We start from the raw sequence: 17,251 nt of genomic DNA on the forward strand, positions 1-17,251 counted from the left end.
GAGGGGATAAGGGTTTCAAAATCCCCCCCTCAATTGGATTTTGAAATCCATGTAACATGTCAAACCCCTAATTTGCAAACCAAGTTGGTTTCAAGAGGTGCGTAATTCAAGTTAAGCTTCACAAGACATCCATAATTATTTAGGCATCGAACTCATCGTTTATATGAGCTGGACTTGAGATTTCAAACTTAAAAGTAAGAAGAATAGCACTACACTGTAGTGTTAGTGAATATGCTGACAAATAGTATTGAATTTTTTTATCTTAATTCAGTCTTCTTTGTTTTATTGTAATATGCCCACAAGAATATAATAAAGTAGTTTTATTCAGCTCCATTGTAGTTTAGCTTTGTTTTAGAAAAAAATTATAACGTCTTTAACAAGCCAAGACAATAGACAAAAAATTAAACATCTTATAACTCAATTGATCGAGAAAATTATCTTGAAATTTCGAGTTCGATCCTCCTACACCTCATTGCTTGTTTAAAAAGAAGAAATAAAATCAGTAGACGGATCTGTACGTTAAAAAAGGATTTTTCTCGGAAATGAAATTGAAAGATTCGCAAAAAGTAATTTAAAAAACGGAAATTTCGTAACGTCTCACAGGGAGAAGCTGCGCAAAACAAAAAACAAATAAAACCGCCATTAAAATTTGCCAACTTCTACCTGCTGCGTCCAGAGTCACTGGAGGGTGACGTGTCGAGTACGCTATATAAACATTCGGTTTCACCATTTCAGACTCCTGCTCTGTAGCTGTTAGGGCGGGAACCCAAAATTTTCACCCAAAACTCTCTCTCTCCCCTCTCACTTTCTCTACGTTGTCCTTCTCTGTTTCTGTCGACTTCGGCTCTTCCGCCACTTGTCGTCTTCTCCACCGAATTCTAGGGTTTCTGGCTTCCCGTCACTAGCTCAAGGTCTCGGTTTCCGCTGGAGGTCCGCCGAGATGAGCCTCCGCCGGGGCTCTAAGGTATGGGTCGAGGACCGGGATTTGGCCTGGGCCCCGGCTGAAGTCGCCGACTGGAAGGGGAAGCAGCTTCAGGTCGTCACCGCTTCGGGAAAGAAGGTGAACTGAAACATTTGCCCTCGGTTTTTGTGTGTAAATTACTGACTAGTGTGTTTGAAATTTAGGTGATTTTTTTGTGTTGACTGTGGGGATTTTGGGTGTGTAGGTTTTGGCGTCGCCGGAGAAGCTGTTTCCGAGGGATGCAGATGAGGACGAGCATGGCGGAGTGGACGACATGACTAAGCTGACGTATTTGAACGAGCCGGGTGTGCTGCATAATCTTCAGAGGAGATACGCACTCAATGATATATATGTGAGTCCATTTTCGTGTGCACTTGATATATTTGGAGTGTTACGGCTAGTTTAATTAAGGGGCTTTCTTGATTTGCGTATCAACTGGTGTTAATTGTGGACTAACTTAAGGTTTCTGGGCTTCCCATTTGGCGGAGTTCTGAATTTTATGAAGTTATGTGCCACATTGTGTTATGTCATCAAAAACTGATGATGACTTGTTACTCTGTTGATCGGTTTAAATGATTCAGAATTTTTCAAATTGACTATTGGTTCTCATTGATGGCTTCCACGTGGCGTGCTACTGGTTTTCTGTTACCCCCTAGATGAGGCTTAGCAGTCGATGAGTTGACGCGTATTGGCTTATTCTAGAAATGTTAAGTATGACACAAATAAATCCTTGGTTTCAACTGTTGAGTTGGGATGACTGAAATTGTCTGCTGTTAAATGTATAGGAAAGTGCTCATATTGAGTGTTATAATGGATTTGGTTATTCACTTGCCATGTTTGACTCCTTCATTTCCAGATGAGATAAGGATAAATGGATAATATCATAAATTGCTGTAGAAAATGCGGTATATTGAATGTTTATGTTTCCATATGGGATATACAAAAACTTTTCCTTTTATATTTTCATAGTACTAAAATTGGTTTATGGCACCTACTTTTGGAATTGAAGTGATTGTTTTCTTTTGTCAATGGTAGACATATACAGGGAGCATTTTGATTGCGGTTAACCCATTCACAAAGCTTCCCCATCTATACAATGTCCATATGATGGAGCAGTATAAGGGAGCCCCATTTGGTGAGCTAAGCCCCCATGTTTTTGCCGTGGCTGATGCATCTTATAGGTAGGCCAACTTTATGATTATTGAGTCTTGACCTTGGTTCTATATTGCTATTCGATTGAATGACTCAAGTTAGCTTTTCTTGATTTTGTAATCCAGAGCAATGATGAATGATGGACGAAGCCAATCAATACTGGTCAGTGGTGAAAGTGGAGCTGGAAAGACGGAAACGACGAAACTGATTATGCAGTATCTTACTTATGTAGGAGGCCGAGCTGCTGGTGCTGGTGATGAGAGAACTGTTGAACAACAAGTTCTTGAAGTAAGATCTACCTCTGTTCAAACAAATACCAACTCTGTATAAGAGTAGGCATAAATTCACACTGTTATAGATAAGGTTTTATTATTTTACCATTAAATTTTGGCAGCGAAGAAGTTATGGTTGAGGTAAATTTTTTTTTTTCTGGGACCAGTTTGGTTTTCGTCGTTGTCCAACGCTTGAGAAAAGTATTTGATCTTCTTCATTTTTACTGAGAATATTGGTCAACTCAGTGTTCTATATCTTTGTTGGAATTTGTTTTTGAATTTTTTTATCTTGTTGCTTTAATGTGTCACTGATTCTTTTTTGTGCATGGTTTAGTCGAATCCCCTTTTGGAGGCATTTGGTAATGCAAGGACTGTTAGGAATGACAATTCAAGGTGTGCTACATGTTTATTCTTCTCCTGAAATATTACTAATTTGATATGTATAAATTTGAAATTCTCACACTTTTTGTTGAGTTTAATGTATGCTTTCTTGATGATAAAAGAATGGGGTAAAAGTTATGATGGGTAGTTGAGAATGAAGGGCAATGCAGGAAGAGCATGACATAATGAAATGAACTAGGTCTTGGCTCTTAGTACAAAATAAACGCTTTGAGGTTAATTGTTGCTGGAGGATGTAGTAGAGGTTATAGAATATCATTACTGTACTTTTTCTGCCCTTTCTAATAGGTAATAGTATTCATTAATGAACTTATTTATTGTATGAAACAATAATTAGGGTTATATTATTGTAATCGTTAATCAGTTTAGTAGTATATCATTAACTACTTTGTATATTTTTCCTGCCAATTTGCTCTGATATCATGCCAATTTTCATTTGAGTTTTGGAACTAACAATTGATATTCCTTCCATTTTCATGCTTCTCTGAGGCAGTCGTTTCGGCAAGTTTGTTGAGATCCAGTTTGATGCAAGCGGTAGAATATCTGGAGCTGCAATTAGAACTTATCTACTGGAAAGATCCCGTGTTGTTCAGATTACAGATCCTGAAAGGAATTACCACTGTTTTTACCAGTTGTGCGCATCTGGAAAGGTACTCTTTGTGTCTGTGATTGGATGGATTTATCACACGGTTTCCATTTTAAATATCTAAGCATCTGTAGTCATTTAGCTGTGTATCACTGAGTGCATGTGTTTTTCTTATGCATCTTAAGATGTTTCAAGTTGTGTGTGCGTGTACGTGTGTTCTTGCACCATTTCTATGTATCCTCGTGGTTCACATATGATCATCAGTATTATGTACTCTATTGAAGCTTATGGATATTGTTATTTGGATGTCTCTTTAAGTCTAGGATGCAGAGAAGTACAAGTTAGGCCACCCAAGCCACTTCCATTACTTAAATCAAAGCAAGACGTATGAACTTGCTGGAGTGAGCAGTGCGGAAGAGTATACGAAGACAAGAACAGCAATGGACATTGTTGGTATCAGCCATGAAGATCAGGTTTAGAACTTAATCCAAGTGGATGGTGCTTTAAGATGAATACTTTTTTTTCCTTCACTTCCGCTCTTGGGTGTTTATGAGATTCATTTTTCTACCTTTTTAGGAAGCAATATTCCGCACCTTAGCTGCAATTCTGCATTTGGGGAACATTGAATTTTCTCCAGGGAAAGAGCACGACTCTTCAGTTCTAAAGGATCAGAAATCGAACTTTCATATGCAGATGGCTGCTAATCTTTTCATGTAAGTGGTTAGTGTAGCTTGAACTTGAACTTATACTTTCCCCAACTTTCAACAAACTGAAGGGTTAATTTTAATATCCTGTCGGTTTCTTTAATACTTTATGAGTGAACATTCAATTCAGAGATTTTCTTTGTAATTTACTGAGGGGGTATCTTCATGGAATATTTAATGCAATCTGTGCATATTATGAGTCAGGAGATATTTCTCTGGAATACCTCTTGTAACTGAATCATTCTATTGCATTTTGTGATAGGAACATGCTAAAGAAAGTTCCTGCCCAAACTTTATCATGAATATAATTTGCATTCAATAATTTAACTTAGAGTTGCTTGATACAATCCAAACTCGTACAATCAGGTGTGATGTGGACCTCTTATTAGCAACACTGTCTACTCGTACAATCCAAACTCGTGAAGGAATTATTGTTAAAGCTCTTGACTGTAGTGGTGCTATTTCTAGTAGAGATGCATTGGCAAAGACTGTTTATTCGCGGTTGTTTGACTGGTATGATTTCATCAACAGCAACTTTAGGAACTTCATTTTCTTCACTCGTCTGGGAAGATCTTCTCTACCTTATTTGGGTTCGGATATTTTCACAGGCTTGTTGATAAGATTAATAAATCTGTTGGCCAAGATGTGACTTCCCAATTGCAAATAGGAGTCCTGGACATTTATGGTTTTGAATGCTTTAAGGACAATAGGTAAAATCTTTACCCATACCCATTTCCATTAAAATATTACGAGTCTTAAATTTGGCTTTGGAATATTAAGTGCCATTGAAAGTTTGAATAGTAAATGGTCATGTTGCTCTGAATTTGCTTGAATTGTCCAGAGGGTCTATAAATCTATTATAAATTATTTGGGATCATGTGTGTTTTTGCATCTTGTTTGTCACTGTAATTCATAAGGTGATTGGACTTTTGACATCCCAACTGATCTGTTAGTTGGTGATAGTCATAGTCTCTCCGCTCAAGTTTTACTCTTTCGTCCTATATCATCGTTGTTACCATTATTGTTTTATCTCTGTCTTGTCAAAAGTCAAACTCTAGTCTTATTATTATTAGAGTATCCTTGCGTTTGTACATTATTCCTCTGGTTAAGTTATTCTTTTCCACAGTTTTGAGCAATTTTGCATTAACTTTGCAAATGAGAAGCTGCAGCAACACTTCAATGAGGTGAGCGTTAATATTTTTTGAAATTAATATATGATTTTATGCAATAATTAGTCACTGTATTCTAACTTCGTTCCCACTTGTTCCAGCATGTGTTCAAGATGGAGCAGGAAGAGTATAGCAAAGAGGAAATTGATTGGAGCTACATTGAATTCATAGACAACCAAGATGTTCTAGATTTGATTGAGAAGGTTTTGCCTTTGTCTCCCCTTTTTTTGGACAAATTTGTATGGAAAGCTGCAAAGCCATCTTCTTCTTCGCTCCCTTTTGGTATATGATTTTAAAAGGATAATCAGTATTCTGGATTGATTTCGTAGTAGCATGTGTGCAAGGAGTGGACCTAATTTCTAGTCGTATTTACGTGCTAAGGAATGACCATGGTCGGGAAGTTCTACATATTTTCTGAACTAATATATGATTGAAGCTACCACCCTGCTTTTAGGAAAAATGCATGACGGGCGTTTGTGGTCTGAGTTTTGGTGAATCTATAGTACGACAAAAGTTGAAAATAACTTTATTTCTTCGTTTCTTTTTTTCATTTCTAATAACATTTTGCCTGCTGTTATTTTCCATAGTGTTCTGTTTTTATATGCCTTGAGAGGCTGTAAGGCGTGGACCTTATGTTCTCACTCATTGGTTTGCAGAAACCTGTTGGGATAATTGCTCTCTTGGATGAAGCTTGGTACAATTAAGTTCACTATAATTTGGTGCGTGTTACTACGTAGTATTTTCTGGAATTTTATCCTTATCCTGATTTTCTTATTTTTGCAGCATGTTCCCAAAATCGACGCACCAAAGTTTTTCAACTAGGTTGTTTCAAATTTTCTGGGCCCACCCAAGGTTGGAAAAGGCAAAATTTTCGGAAACAGATTTTACCATGTCCCATTATGCTGGAAAGGCATGTTATACGTCACTACATATTTTTGTGCAGCATCTTGATATTGAATCATTTATAATATAGTCTATTCACTTCTTGTCCAGGTTACTTATCACACCGATACCTTTTTGGATAAGAATCGTGATTATGTTGTCGTAGAACATTGCAATCTGTTGTCTTCATCCAAGCGCCCTTTTGTTGCTGGTCTTTTCGGTTCACTACCTGAGGAATCTTCAAGATCATCCTATAAATTTTCTTCTGTGGCCACTAGATTTAAGGTACATTCCATCTCTATCCTTTCTGTGATGTGATGTTGTTTGGTTGCAACTGCTTAAAAGACTAATAGGTTGAACAAAGTCTATCGGATTGACCAATCCGATAGACGGTTCAGTGAAGAAAAAAAAATTGTATGTTGTTTGCTGTCGTGCAGGATTTTGGGCTTCAATTTATCTTTCCACAAATGAATGTCAATTTGAGGATGTCATTGTTTTCTGATATGGTCTTAGATTTTGTGTAAATAGCATTTGGTTGAATCTCTACCTTTCTTTTCCTCAGACACATGCGTCCAACAACATCCTACTTGTTGGATATTGTTCGGATAATACTTCATGATGTGGTTATCATTTCTGCTTGTATTCAACTGATCATTTACTTTGACCTGTATTGGGAATTATTACTGTCTTCTAAGATTAGCCTATTTGCGTGATGTACCTACCTCCTGAAGGTTTTGCATTTAATTACTTGTTTGATGGTCTTTAAGCTGATACTTCGCCCCTTTCCTCTGTTTTGGTTATTGTAGCAACAACTTCAAGCACTGATGGAAACCCTCAATTCAACAGAGCCTCATTACATACGTTGTGTTAAGCCGAACTCATTGAATCAACCACAAAAGTTTGAGAATCTGAGCATCTTACATCAGTTACGCTGTGGGGTAAGTGCGATCAAAATTTTTATGTTTCTTTTATGTTGGATCTGTTGTCATACATAGAAAAAAAAAAGGATTGCCTACTTTTTTTCTTTTAGGTTTGAGGTTAAATTAAAAAAACTTCGAATTTTCATTTAAGAGAGTATTTGAATGATATTTGAAATTTAAAGAGTTTGTATGCTAACATAAAAATAAATAATAAAAGAAAGTAACAATTCATATATATGGATTTTTGTTATCTTCATATCTTTGTCATATCTGTATCTTAGTTTTTGAATAGTTATTTGTATTATCAATATTGGAGCAACATAACACACATCTTAACCCAACCACTCCACCTCATGTACTTGTTTGGTTTCTGTTCTCACCCGCATTCGCATTGCGTAGTGTTTCGTATCGAATGTGATATTTTTTACACTAATGATTCTCTTATTCCGCTTAGGGTGTTCTAGAGGCTGTTCGGATAAGTCTGGCAGGTTATCCCACACGTAGAACTTATGCAGAGTTTATAGATCGATTTGGATTATTAGCTTCTGAATTCATTGATGGAAGGTGAGCTTCATTCATAGTGCTTAATCTTGAAGACTGCCTAATAAATATCGAAGATGTTCTGGTTGTCTTTATCACATTTAATGTTTTTAAATATTTACTTTACATTTTATTCTGCTGCAAACTAGTGTTGCAAACTTTAATCTGCCTATTATTTTGTAATGGTTAGCAAAAGATGCTGTTCTATGTTTTCTTTTGATTCTAACTTTTTAATTCTGTTTTATTTTTCAAATATTTTTCTTTTAAGTCTCTGAAGCAATTCCTTTTTCTCCCTTTCCCTTGTTCTAATATCTTTTGATCTCTTTGCTTCTCTATGCTTATGCAGCTATGATGAAAAATCTCTAACTGAGAAAATTTTGAAAAAGTTAAAGCTAGAGAATTTTCAGGTACGAATCCTATGATCCAGTAGGATGGTATTCACATGATATTATTGCTCACAGAGAATTTGACAAGGTTGTTCTTTCCTTGAAGTTGGGTAGGACCAAAGTATTTCTTAGGGCTGGTCAAATTGGTGTTTTGGACTTCCGACGGGCTGAGGTTTTGGACAATGCTGCAAAGCGCATTCAACGTCAATTGCGAACGTTTGTTGCTCGCAAAGATTTTGTCTCCAAACGGGCTGCTGCATTTGCAATCCAAGCTTTTTGCAGAGGTCAGATGTTTCTGCCAGACTTCCATCAGAAATGCAAATTCTTATCACCAACATTTTCTTCAGATCCATTGTATTTTTATTTTTTTGTTGATGTTTGATGTTTATTATGGTTGAAGGATGCCTTGCTCGAGCGCTGTATACTTTAAAACGGGAGGCAGCGGCTGCTATTTTAATACAGAAACATGTCCAAAGATGGCTATTAAAGTGTGCTTATATGGAATTATATTCAGCTGCTACTGTCATACAGTCCAATATTCGTGGTTTTTCAATTCGCCAAAGATTTTTGCATGGAAAGAAACATAAAGCTGCCACCTTGATTCAGGTAAACTTAATTCATGGACCTTTCTTGTGTAATAATTTGCGGTGGGCAAGCATGTAGAGTGTTATGATATGATTCTTTTGTTTAGAAATTTAGGGTGTTTTGGAAAAATTTTATATGCGGGTGGAATATTTTTAGGAATAGCAATATGTTCTTCATTATGAAGTTGGATTCTATTCATGCATAAATGTATTTTTCTTTGTAATGATTATCTGGCTGGTTGTCTACTTGATATGTCACTGCCACTTCATTTCTGTTTTGACATAAAGTATGTACTTGTTAGGCTCGGTGGAGGACGTGCAAGGTTCGCTCGGCATTCCAACATCACCAGGCTTCTGTTGTAGCAATACAATGTCTTTGGAGGCAAAAGTTAGCAAGGAGATTGCTTCGAAGGCTTAAACAAGTGAGTCAGTTATATTGCTGCTCCTGACGAAACAATATGCATGAGAATTTCTTTATATGTTTATTTAATTATTTTCATTTTGCAGGAGGCCAATGAAACCGGTGCCTTGCGTTTAGCTAAGGGTAAACTTGAGAAGCAGTTAGAGGACCTCACATGGCGGTTACAACTTGAGAAAAGATTACGGGTATTTTTTTGGCTGTGTTAAAATTTGTGTTGGTTGGTTTGTGGATTCATCCGTTAAAGTATTAGGTAACCTGCTTTTGGGGCACTTCTGTTATTACTCTGCTTCTGCCAAATGTATGTCAATAGAGTTTGTAGCTAATTGGCAATATTATGGCTCATTGACTAAGTGAAGGTTTTGACCTTACCTCCATAAAATAGCTTCAGCACTTGCCAAATTCTCTTGATAAAAGAACTATATATATCGTGAGTTCCCAATTATTGATTCCAATATATCACTTGATACTTGTAATTTGCTTTATATGCTCGTCACGTTTCCTCAGAAAATCATTATAAAGGTGCTTAGGTGCTTTTGTGTAAATTTTTAGTTTCAACTTAACCTTATTTCTTTTGGTTGAGCAACTTGACCAACTGTTGTATGGGTACATAGAAGTTCCTTTGCTTACTGCAAGCTGAACTGAATGCAGATATCAAACGAGGAAGCTAAGTCAATGGAAATTTCAAAACTTCAAAAAGTGTTGGAATCCTTGAGTCTTGAGTTAGATGCATCAAAGTTGGCTACAATTAATGAGTGCAACAAGAATGCAGTGCTTCAAAATCAATTGGAGTTATCAGTGAAAGAAAAATCATCTTTGGAAAGAGAAATCATTGGAATGGCTGAATTGAGAAGGGAAAGTGCATTTTTAAAAGTGCGTCTTCTGATGTTTATTAAATTTATGTTCTTAGGTCGGTTTTACTTTGTGGGATTTTGTAAGCTACATCTTATCTACTCAGAAATTATATATCTCTCAGGCAGGAAATCTAGAGTCATGGTATATAATCAGTTGAATTCTCAAAAATTTGATAAATACAAAGTTACAAACTCAATTTTTTCACTATTTTTTAATCATTTTAAACTTTACTTTGCTTTTCTTGACCTAAACAGGTATTTAACATTTACTGAAGTCTATTCTCTCATTTTCTTGGCATGTCTTTCTTTTTGAGAGTGTTTTTTCTTTTTTCTCTACCCTATCCCTCCCAACATTTGGGGATGGTTAAGATTTTTGCAGTGTCCTTTGAAAATTTTCTTATTTGTTGTTTCCAGAGCTCTTTGGATGCCTTGGATAAGAAGAATTCAGCTCTAGAAACTGAACTTCTCAAGGCTCAAAGCGACAATACAGACACCATTCAGAAGTTGCGGGAATTTGAAGAGAAGTGCAACCAGCTCCAGCAGAATGTAAAGAGGTGTTTTTCCGAAATTCATAATTATCTTTTGAGTGTTTATTTCAGAGTTGTTAAGTAGTTTTGGACATCAGTTTTAGATTTGTTTATCACCCCAAATATGTTTTCTTCAGATCAATTACGCTACTTAATTATTAAGTTGTATCTAAATTACAGCCTTGAGGAGAAACTCTCAGTATTAGAGGAGGAAAATCTTATCCTGCAACTAAAGGCCCTTAGTGTGCCTGCAAAGAGCACTCGGCGTGGTGTTGAAAAGTTGGTTCCAGAGGTAAATGATTATGTACAAGCGACGTACAATTAAAGGGTTTGATCTAAAAAGTCGGTTGAAAACCTCTTTGTATGCATTTTGATTTTACTGGTGTCAAATTTTGTTGCTTCATAAAATCTTATAACATAGATTTGTGGGTCTGGACTGTATTCTCAAGTTATGGTATTTTTTTTTAATGTAAACAGAAAAACTCTGGTGCGCTTGTTCCCATCACTGACCAGAAGCCGATATTCGTAAGACATGATCTCTCTCACTCTGATTTATTTTTCATCTAACCGTCACAGTAACACTTCTTCATGTGTCATACGATCTAATGCAGGAGTCACCCGCACCTACAAAAATGATTGCACCTTTTTCACATGGCTTGCCAAAATCACGCCGATCAAAGTTAGCGGTTGAGAGGCATGAGCACCAGGTTTTGTCCCTTATTGTTTATTTGAACCTTAGCTTTAAATTTTGGTATCCACTGAATCTTCTTATGGACTGTAACTGCGGTTATCTTCACAGTGCCATAAAGTTTCTGTCATTTCCATTCTAGGTAGTTGGGCTTATAAGTTTAAGCATGTCGCTTTGATATGTACAGGAGAACTATGAATTCCTATCAAGATGTGTTAAAGAAGATTTAGGGTTCAAAGACAGCAAACCATTGGCGGCTTGTATCGTATACAAATGCCTTCTTCAGTGGCATGCCTTTGAGTCTGAGCTTACAGTTATTTTTGACCATATAATTGAGGGAATAAATGATGTTCTGAAGGTAATTTACTTGCTTCAGTCAATTTTCTTTGGGCTTATGATTTTGTTTCTGCTTAAGGCTCGAACTGATGTTTTACTCTCTTAAATTATGTGGAGAGATACATATATTATGTAAAAGCTATTCTCGATCAAATGTGAAATAAACTACTTGCATAATGTTTTAGAATATTTGAAAAAAATCTGTATGGTCATTGTTTCAGGTTGGGGATGAGAACATAACATTGCCCTATTGGCTGTCCAATGCCTCAGCGCTTCTATGCCTTTTGCAGAGGAATTTACGACCAAATAGTTTCCCAGCAACTCAACGTTCTGGGTCTTCTGTTTTAGCTATCAGGATTGCACAAGTAAGTTATATAATCAAATGACAGGCTTGTTGAATATATGTTCTTTGTATACGTAATTGTTCGACCAAAAAATACTCTTTAGATCTCCTTTGAACTTTACTGAGTTCCACACTCATGATGAGTTTATTATGTCGTTTGCTTTACTTTCAATATTTCATTGTAGTTTATTAAATGTCATCCCCCCACTTTCATTTTCAGGGACTGACATCTCCTTTCAAATATATTGGCTATGAAGGTGGTATGTCACATCTTGAAGCAAGATATCCAGCTGTATTGTTCAAACAGCAGCTAACTGCTTGTGTAGAAAAGATCTTTGGCTTGATGCGCGACAATTTGAAGAAGGAATTGGCTCCGCTCTTGGGCTCATGCATTCAGGTGAATCTGATTGAGTCTGATCTGCTCAAATATTCTAAGTCAAAGTATGGGTGCAATGTCACTCTGTGACATCGGATGACTTTCATTTTACTATTGTTAGCATTTGGAAAAATGGTAGTTGGTCCAGAAATTTTGTTCATGTTTGTGTATTCATTTAGTGGTTACTTGCTATAGTTTAGTTAATTTAAAGCAATGAGACAACGGAGAAATGGATGAATTTGCATTTTCCTTCGTTTTTAGTTGTGATACACCATTGGGGATAGTGAAAATCATTTAACTCTTTTGCTTTGAATCAATCACAAGTATTGACCTGCCATTAGCAATTATCTAAGCAAGAATCCATACGTCAGTTGGTACTTGCTGGCCTTCTGAAGCCTAATATTTGATTTTCATGTCTGACTGCTATCTTTTGGCTATTCAGTTTTGTTTTATTTGTGTTTGGTTGATCTGCATACTATTTTGACCTAACATGTTACGAATATTCATGGCAATTTTTTAGGCACCCAAAGCTGCGCGAAAGTCATCTATATCACATGGTAACGCTCCTCAGCAATTACCAGGAAGTCAGTGGGACAACATAATCAAATTCTTGGATACCCTTATGAGTCGGTTACGGGGAAATCATGTATGTGGGACATTTTTCTGATTTGTTTCTTTAGATCTACATTGCTTTCTTTCGATCTAAATCACCAATTTCCGTTAGTTGATGTCAAAGCTTCATATCTGAGATCATTTAATTGTTTGCTAAATTGAAGCTTAATATTTATTCCATAGATCCCCTTTGTCGACTTTTTCTTATTCATTTCTGACCTAAACACTACTCTGCTTAGGTACCTTCATTTTTTATTCGCAAGCTAATCACACAAGTCTTCTCTTTCATCAATATGTCACTTTTCAACAGGCAAGAGTTTATTGCTATTCCAGTTTTTCATTGCTAATAAAATGACATTTGCAATGGTTTATGTATTGACCCGACCTTTTCTTTCCCCGAGCAGTCTACTGCTGCGACGCGAATGTTGCACATTTTCAAATGGTGAATATGTAAAATCAGGTCTTGCTGAACTGGAGAAATGGATTGTCAACACCGGGGAGGAGGCAAGTATATAACTACCATGCTGCAAGTGTTTTCTGTTTAAACGAACTTTATAGGTTTGTTGGTCTGACTCTTTGTGCAATGCAGTATGCAGGGACCTCCTGGCACGAGCTAAATTATATCAGGCAAGCTGTTGGTTTTCTGGTATAAGCTAAAGCTATTTCTTTGATTTTTTTAAAATGTATAATTTATGAGAAGTTATGAACCATTTCTGTGTGCGATTGGTATAGGTAATACATCAGAAGAGGAAAAAGTCTCTGGATGAAATTAGGCAGGATCTTTGTCCGGTATGGTTTATTTGTCTAAATTTTCTCTTTTTCCTGTCACTGGCTTCACTAAAAGTATATTTGAACTCTGAAACGAATTCATTGGCATTGTGATCAATGTCCAGGCATTGACTGTCAGACAAATCTACCGGATAAGTACTATGTACTGGGACGACAAATACGGCACTCAGAGTGTGTCCAACGAGGCATGTTTGCGTATTTAGTTTTGTTGTTGTGCCATAAACTCTGTGATTAGAGTCCCAATTGTTTTCTGAACGTCATTGCTTGCAGGTGGTTGCTCAAATGAGGGAGAATTTGAACAAGGACAACCACAATCTAACCTCCAATTCGTTCTTGTTGGATGACGATCTGAGGTAATCTGCTTCTCGTCCAATTATCTGGTCTTAATTGCACGCTCAACAAGATATCGCTCCTTGTATGATAAAAACAGAATAGCAAACCTTACTCTATTTAATTCACTTTCTGATTGCAGCATTCCATTCTCCACCGAAGATATTGATAAGGCGATTCCTCTCATCGATCCTTCTGAAATCGAACTTCCATCTTTCTTGTCTGGTTATATTTGTGTACAGTTTCTTGTGCAGCCTCAGAAGTAAATGGTGTGCTAACCTCAAGGGGAAACGTCTTTTATGAAGTTCGAAAAATGAGCAGCAGTCATCTAAATATTAAGAGGGATGACTCGTTACATTGCTCGAATTTGTTAATTAACTTTTGGGGGTTTTAGGGTTCATCAGACTTGATGAATTCTTTTGCCTCCAGTCAGTTGCAGGTTTAGGGACTGGTCATCTAATTGTAATTATAACACATTTCTCTCCAATTAATTTTTTTCTTTTGGATGCGGGGTGGCGTCCATGTTTTGTAAATTATATAACGCAGTTGTTGATAATTAATTATTATACAAGTGTTGAAGATTGGTGGAGATGGAACTCGTAATATATGGTCCTTTTACTCATTAAACGTATGTACAAATAACATCAGATACTTCAAATTGTTCTACCCTTAAACTTTCAATTAAAAATTAGACAAGAAAAAAACCATACCTCTCGACATCATGGCAAACTCCTTCGATGCGGGCAACAACACCGGCAAGATTCAAGTTAGGTTTCTACACGTTCGGTTTAGTGGTGGCCGCCGAGAAACGGGAACTATTTACAGTAGTAGCAGCGGTACATTCTTGCAGATCAGCCAATGAATACGATCTCCAAGCTGCATAACTTCCTAATGGACAGGCGTAACCCGGTGGGAGAGGCGGCCGCGGCGACGTTGGATTTGAGCTCGAATTGGAATCCTCGCTTGCGCTACTAGTACTGCTTTCCGAGCAGCTGCCTAACTTGACAGCCAAAGCCAATGCGCTTCGACTGGACGGAATCGGTCTCTTTGAAATTCCGCCGCCGTTGCTTCTCAGCGGGAAGGAGGTTCGGTTCTTCTCCCACATCTGATTGGAAGCAAGAAGGTTCCTGCGTTTTCGGGTGTAGGCATTGTCTGGTTTTGCAAGCTCCTGAATGTTGGAAGAAGATGAAGCTTCTGCTAGACTCGTAAAGGACTTGGATTTGTAGTTGTAGTATTTCGAGATCCCTCTCCTGCATTTATTCATAGTTTCATCAATCAAATCACATTAGAAAAACTCGATTGCCATTGACGTGAGTTAAGCCAGTTGGTTAGGCAATTTCCGCCGCTTAAAAGTTTATAATTTTTTTTTTTTATAAATTATAATAAATTAGAATATCGCGAAAAGCGGTAAAAACCCAATTGGGCCAATATCAAAAAATTTCTATCCTGATTCCTAACATTCTGAGGAACCCCAATTTACAAAAGTAAAAATTGCAGTAAAAAAAATGAGAAAAGGGTTTAACCGCTAACCTCACGGGTAAAACTTCCTCCAGCTCGTTCATCACATCCAACGGACCTTTATAAGAGCTCTGAGCCTCGTCATTTTCGCCGCCGTCGTTGCCTTCCGATCCATCGTCGCTGTTCTTCCCAATCGACGACGAACTCGAAGAACAAACCGTAACCTCACCGGCGGTAACTGTCCGGCGGTTTTCCGGTGAATCGAAGATCAACCCACCACGCGCGAACCCAGACGACGGCGCAATGCCGATCCTGGCGGCGGCGCTATTCAATGCGATCGACATTAATCTATATCACAAACGCAATCTAAATCTCACATATCAGGGAAAAAAAGGATTTGGGATTTCAACGGATAAATGGGATTTGGGACTTCACCGGAGAAATAGGATCGATGAGCGAAGGCGGATCTTCGAGAGCGCGTTAGATTTGCCGGAGAAGGAGACACATGGTGTTTGTCTTTTCATATACTTTGTTGTCTGTGCATTAATATTTTGTATATATAGCTTTAAGGCGGATGAGATTAACAGGATGGATATGCCTTTGATTAATTAGTGCTTGATTATTTGATTAGGAGAGGATAATGCACCTAATTAATTATTATTAATTTATATTATAATTAGTTAAAAAAATGATGGCAGTGCACAGCCATAGCCAGCAAAGACTTTAGGCCTTATCCTCAATCCCTTTGCCAACCAAGATCTACCTTTCAATATTTTTCAATGAGCCGTCATCCTCTGCTTCACATCCTATTCTACTTCCAATGTTTCCATCTCACTTCCTTATTATTTACACTTTCTCAATCCTTTTTTTTGGTTTTTCTGATTTTCGATTTAATAAATCAAAGATGAATCGAGATTTTAATCACTAATATAATGTCTTGATTGATTATATTTCTATACAATAACATAATATGAATATGTATAGTATCGTCACATTATTTACTATGCAAATTTAATGACATTAGTAAATGAGAAAGTTTAATACAAAATAATCTCGTCAGTAATAAACTTGATTAATTTTTGTATGAATTTGATTATTTCGTTCATCTTCAACCTTCAAAAAAAAGTTTGAGCCCTTAAATCCAATCGAGTACCACTAAAAAAAAAAAAATTTAAATTGGCCTCTGAGCGGTTGGAGAATTTTTTAAAAAAAAAATTAGTTAAAATTTATTTTTCCAATAAATAAAAGCTAAAAAGGATTTTTATTGGTTGAGAAGATTTGAGCCCACGAAAACAAGAGTGCACCGGATCGAAAAGGAAAGTCCGTTTCCCTGTGGGCATCAGCGACTCGGGGCGCATCCGATAAATACCAACCATAAACCGCCCATAGTTTCTGCTTGCCGCGCCGCGCGGAGCCTCTAGAAGCTTACACGTCGCATGTGGTCGGCCCTCGGGAGGGAGAGACACTTTATTTACTTTGATTTAGGTTTATGTCGGTGAATGACGTGGCAACGTGGAAAGCAATTGGTCCTCCCCCTTCTAATTCCCCTCCTCGTGAGTCGTGACTGGTGAGGCTTATCCAAAACGGAGTGGGACCCGCCCACCATCTACTCCAAACCCACTTTCGAAAACGAATTCGGATAAGATTTTGCTTTGTCCACCCACTTTGACAAAGTTAATTAATCCTACAGTAATGATATTGATATCATATTTTTGTACCATATTTTTATAAAAGTATTTGATATGAACAGCCATATCATTTGAAAAATTTGCAAAACCTAAGAAAATGAAGTAGAAAGACTCGTCGTATATCACAATCATTATTTAACTAACTAAATTAAAAAAATCTGATTAATTCAAATGATGTGGTTGTCCACATCAAATTAATGAAAATGTGATACACAAACATGGTATAAATAGTACTACTCATGCTATTATTTATTGGAAAATAAATTTTAACTAATTT

At 37.0% G+C, this 17,251-nt stretch overlaps 2 protein-coding genes across 2 annotated transcripts; one reads left to right on the forward strand and one right to left on the reverse strand.

The window, feature by feature from the left end:
• Positions 1-738: 738 nt before the first annotated feature.
• LOC137731473 (myosin-15) lies at positions 739-14,450 on the forward strand. Its single transcript, XM_068470591.2, has 38 exons — positions 739-1,060; positions 1,167-1,313; positions 1,997-2,142; positions 2,239-2,401; positions 2,720-2,778; positions 3,278-3,434; positions 3,694-3,843; positions 3,947-4,083; positions 4,441-4,587; positions 4,683-4,784; positions 5,201-5,258; positions 5,345-5,446; positions 5,900-5,937; positions 6,027-6,153; positions 6,237-6,410; positions 6,932-7,063; positions 7,500-7,609; positions 7,932-7,992; positions 8,078-8,255; positions 8,372-8,577; positions 8,858-8,977; positions 9,063-9,161; positions 9,625-9,846; positions 10,242-10,381; positions 10,535-10,646; positions 10,832-10,879; positions 10,966-11,061; positions 11,230-11,400; positions 11,600-11,743; positions 11,942-12,118; positions 12,618-12,743; positions 12,949-13,019; positions 13,114-13,213; positions 13,299-13,355; positions 13,442-13,498; positions 13,603-13,683; positions 13,769-13,851; positions 13,971-14,450. The coding sequence occupies exons 1-38, from the start codon at positions 941-943 to the stop codon at positions 14,092-14,094; spliced, it is 4,542 nt and encodes a 1,513-aa protein (XP_068326692.2). The 5' UTR covers positions 739-940; the 3' UTR covers positions 14,095-14,450.
• On the reverse strand, positions 14,420-15,964 carry LOC137731453 (hybrid signal transduction histidine kinase M-like protein). Its single transcript, XM_068470563.2, has 3 exons — positions 15,722-15,964; positions 15,359-15,634; positions 14,420-15,078 (listed from the first exon to the last, which is right to left on the reverse strand). Exons 1-3 carry the CDS (start codon positions 15,808-15,810, stop codon positions 14,604-14,606), a joined length of 840 nt encoding a protein of 279 aa, XP_068326664.2. The 5' UTR covers positions 15,811-15,964; the 3' UTR covers positions 14,420-14,603.
• Between the last annotated feature and the right edge of the window lie 1,287 nt (positions 15,965-17,251).

The sequence above is a fragment of the Pyrus communis genome, chromosome 15, assembly GCF_041283825.1.
Source record: "Pyrus communis isolate YQ-2024b chromosome 15, ASM4128382v1, whole genome shotgun sequence".
Lineage (NCBI taxonomy): Eukaryota > Viridiplantae > Streptophyta > Magnoliopsida > Rosales > Rosaceae > Pyrus > Pyrus communis.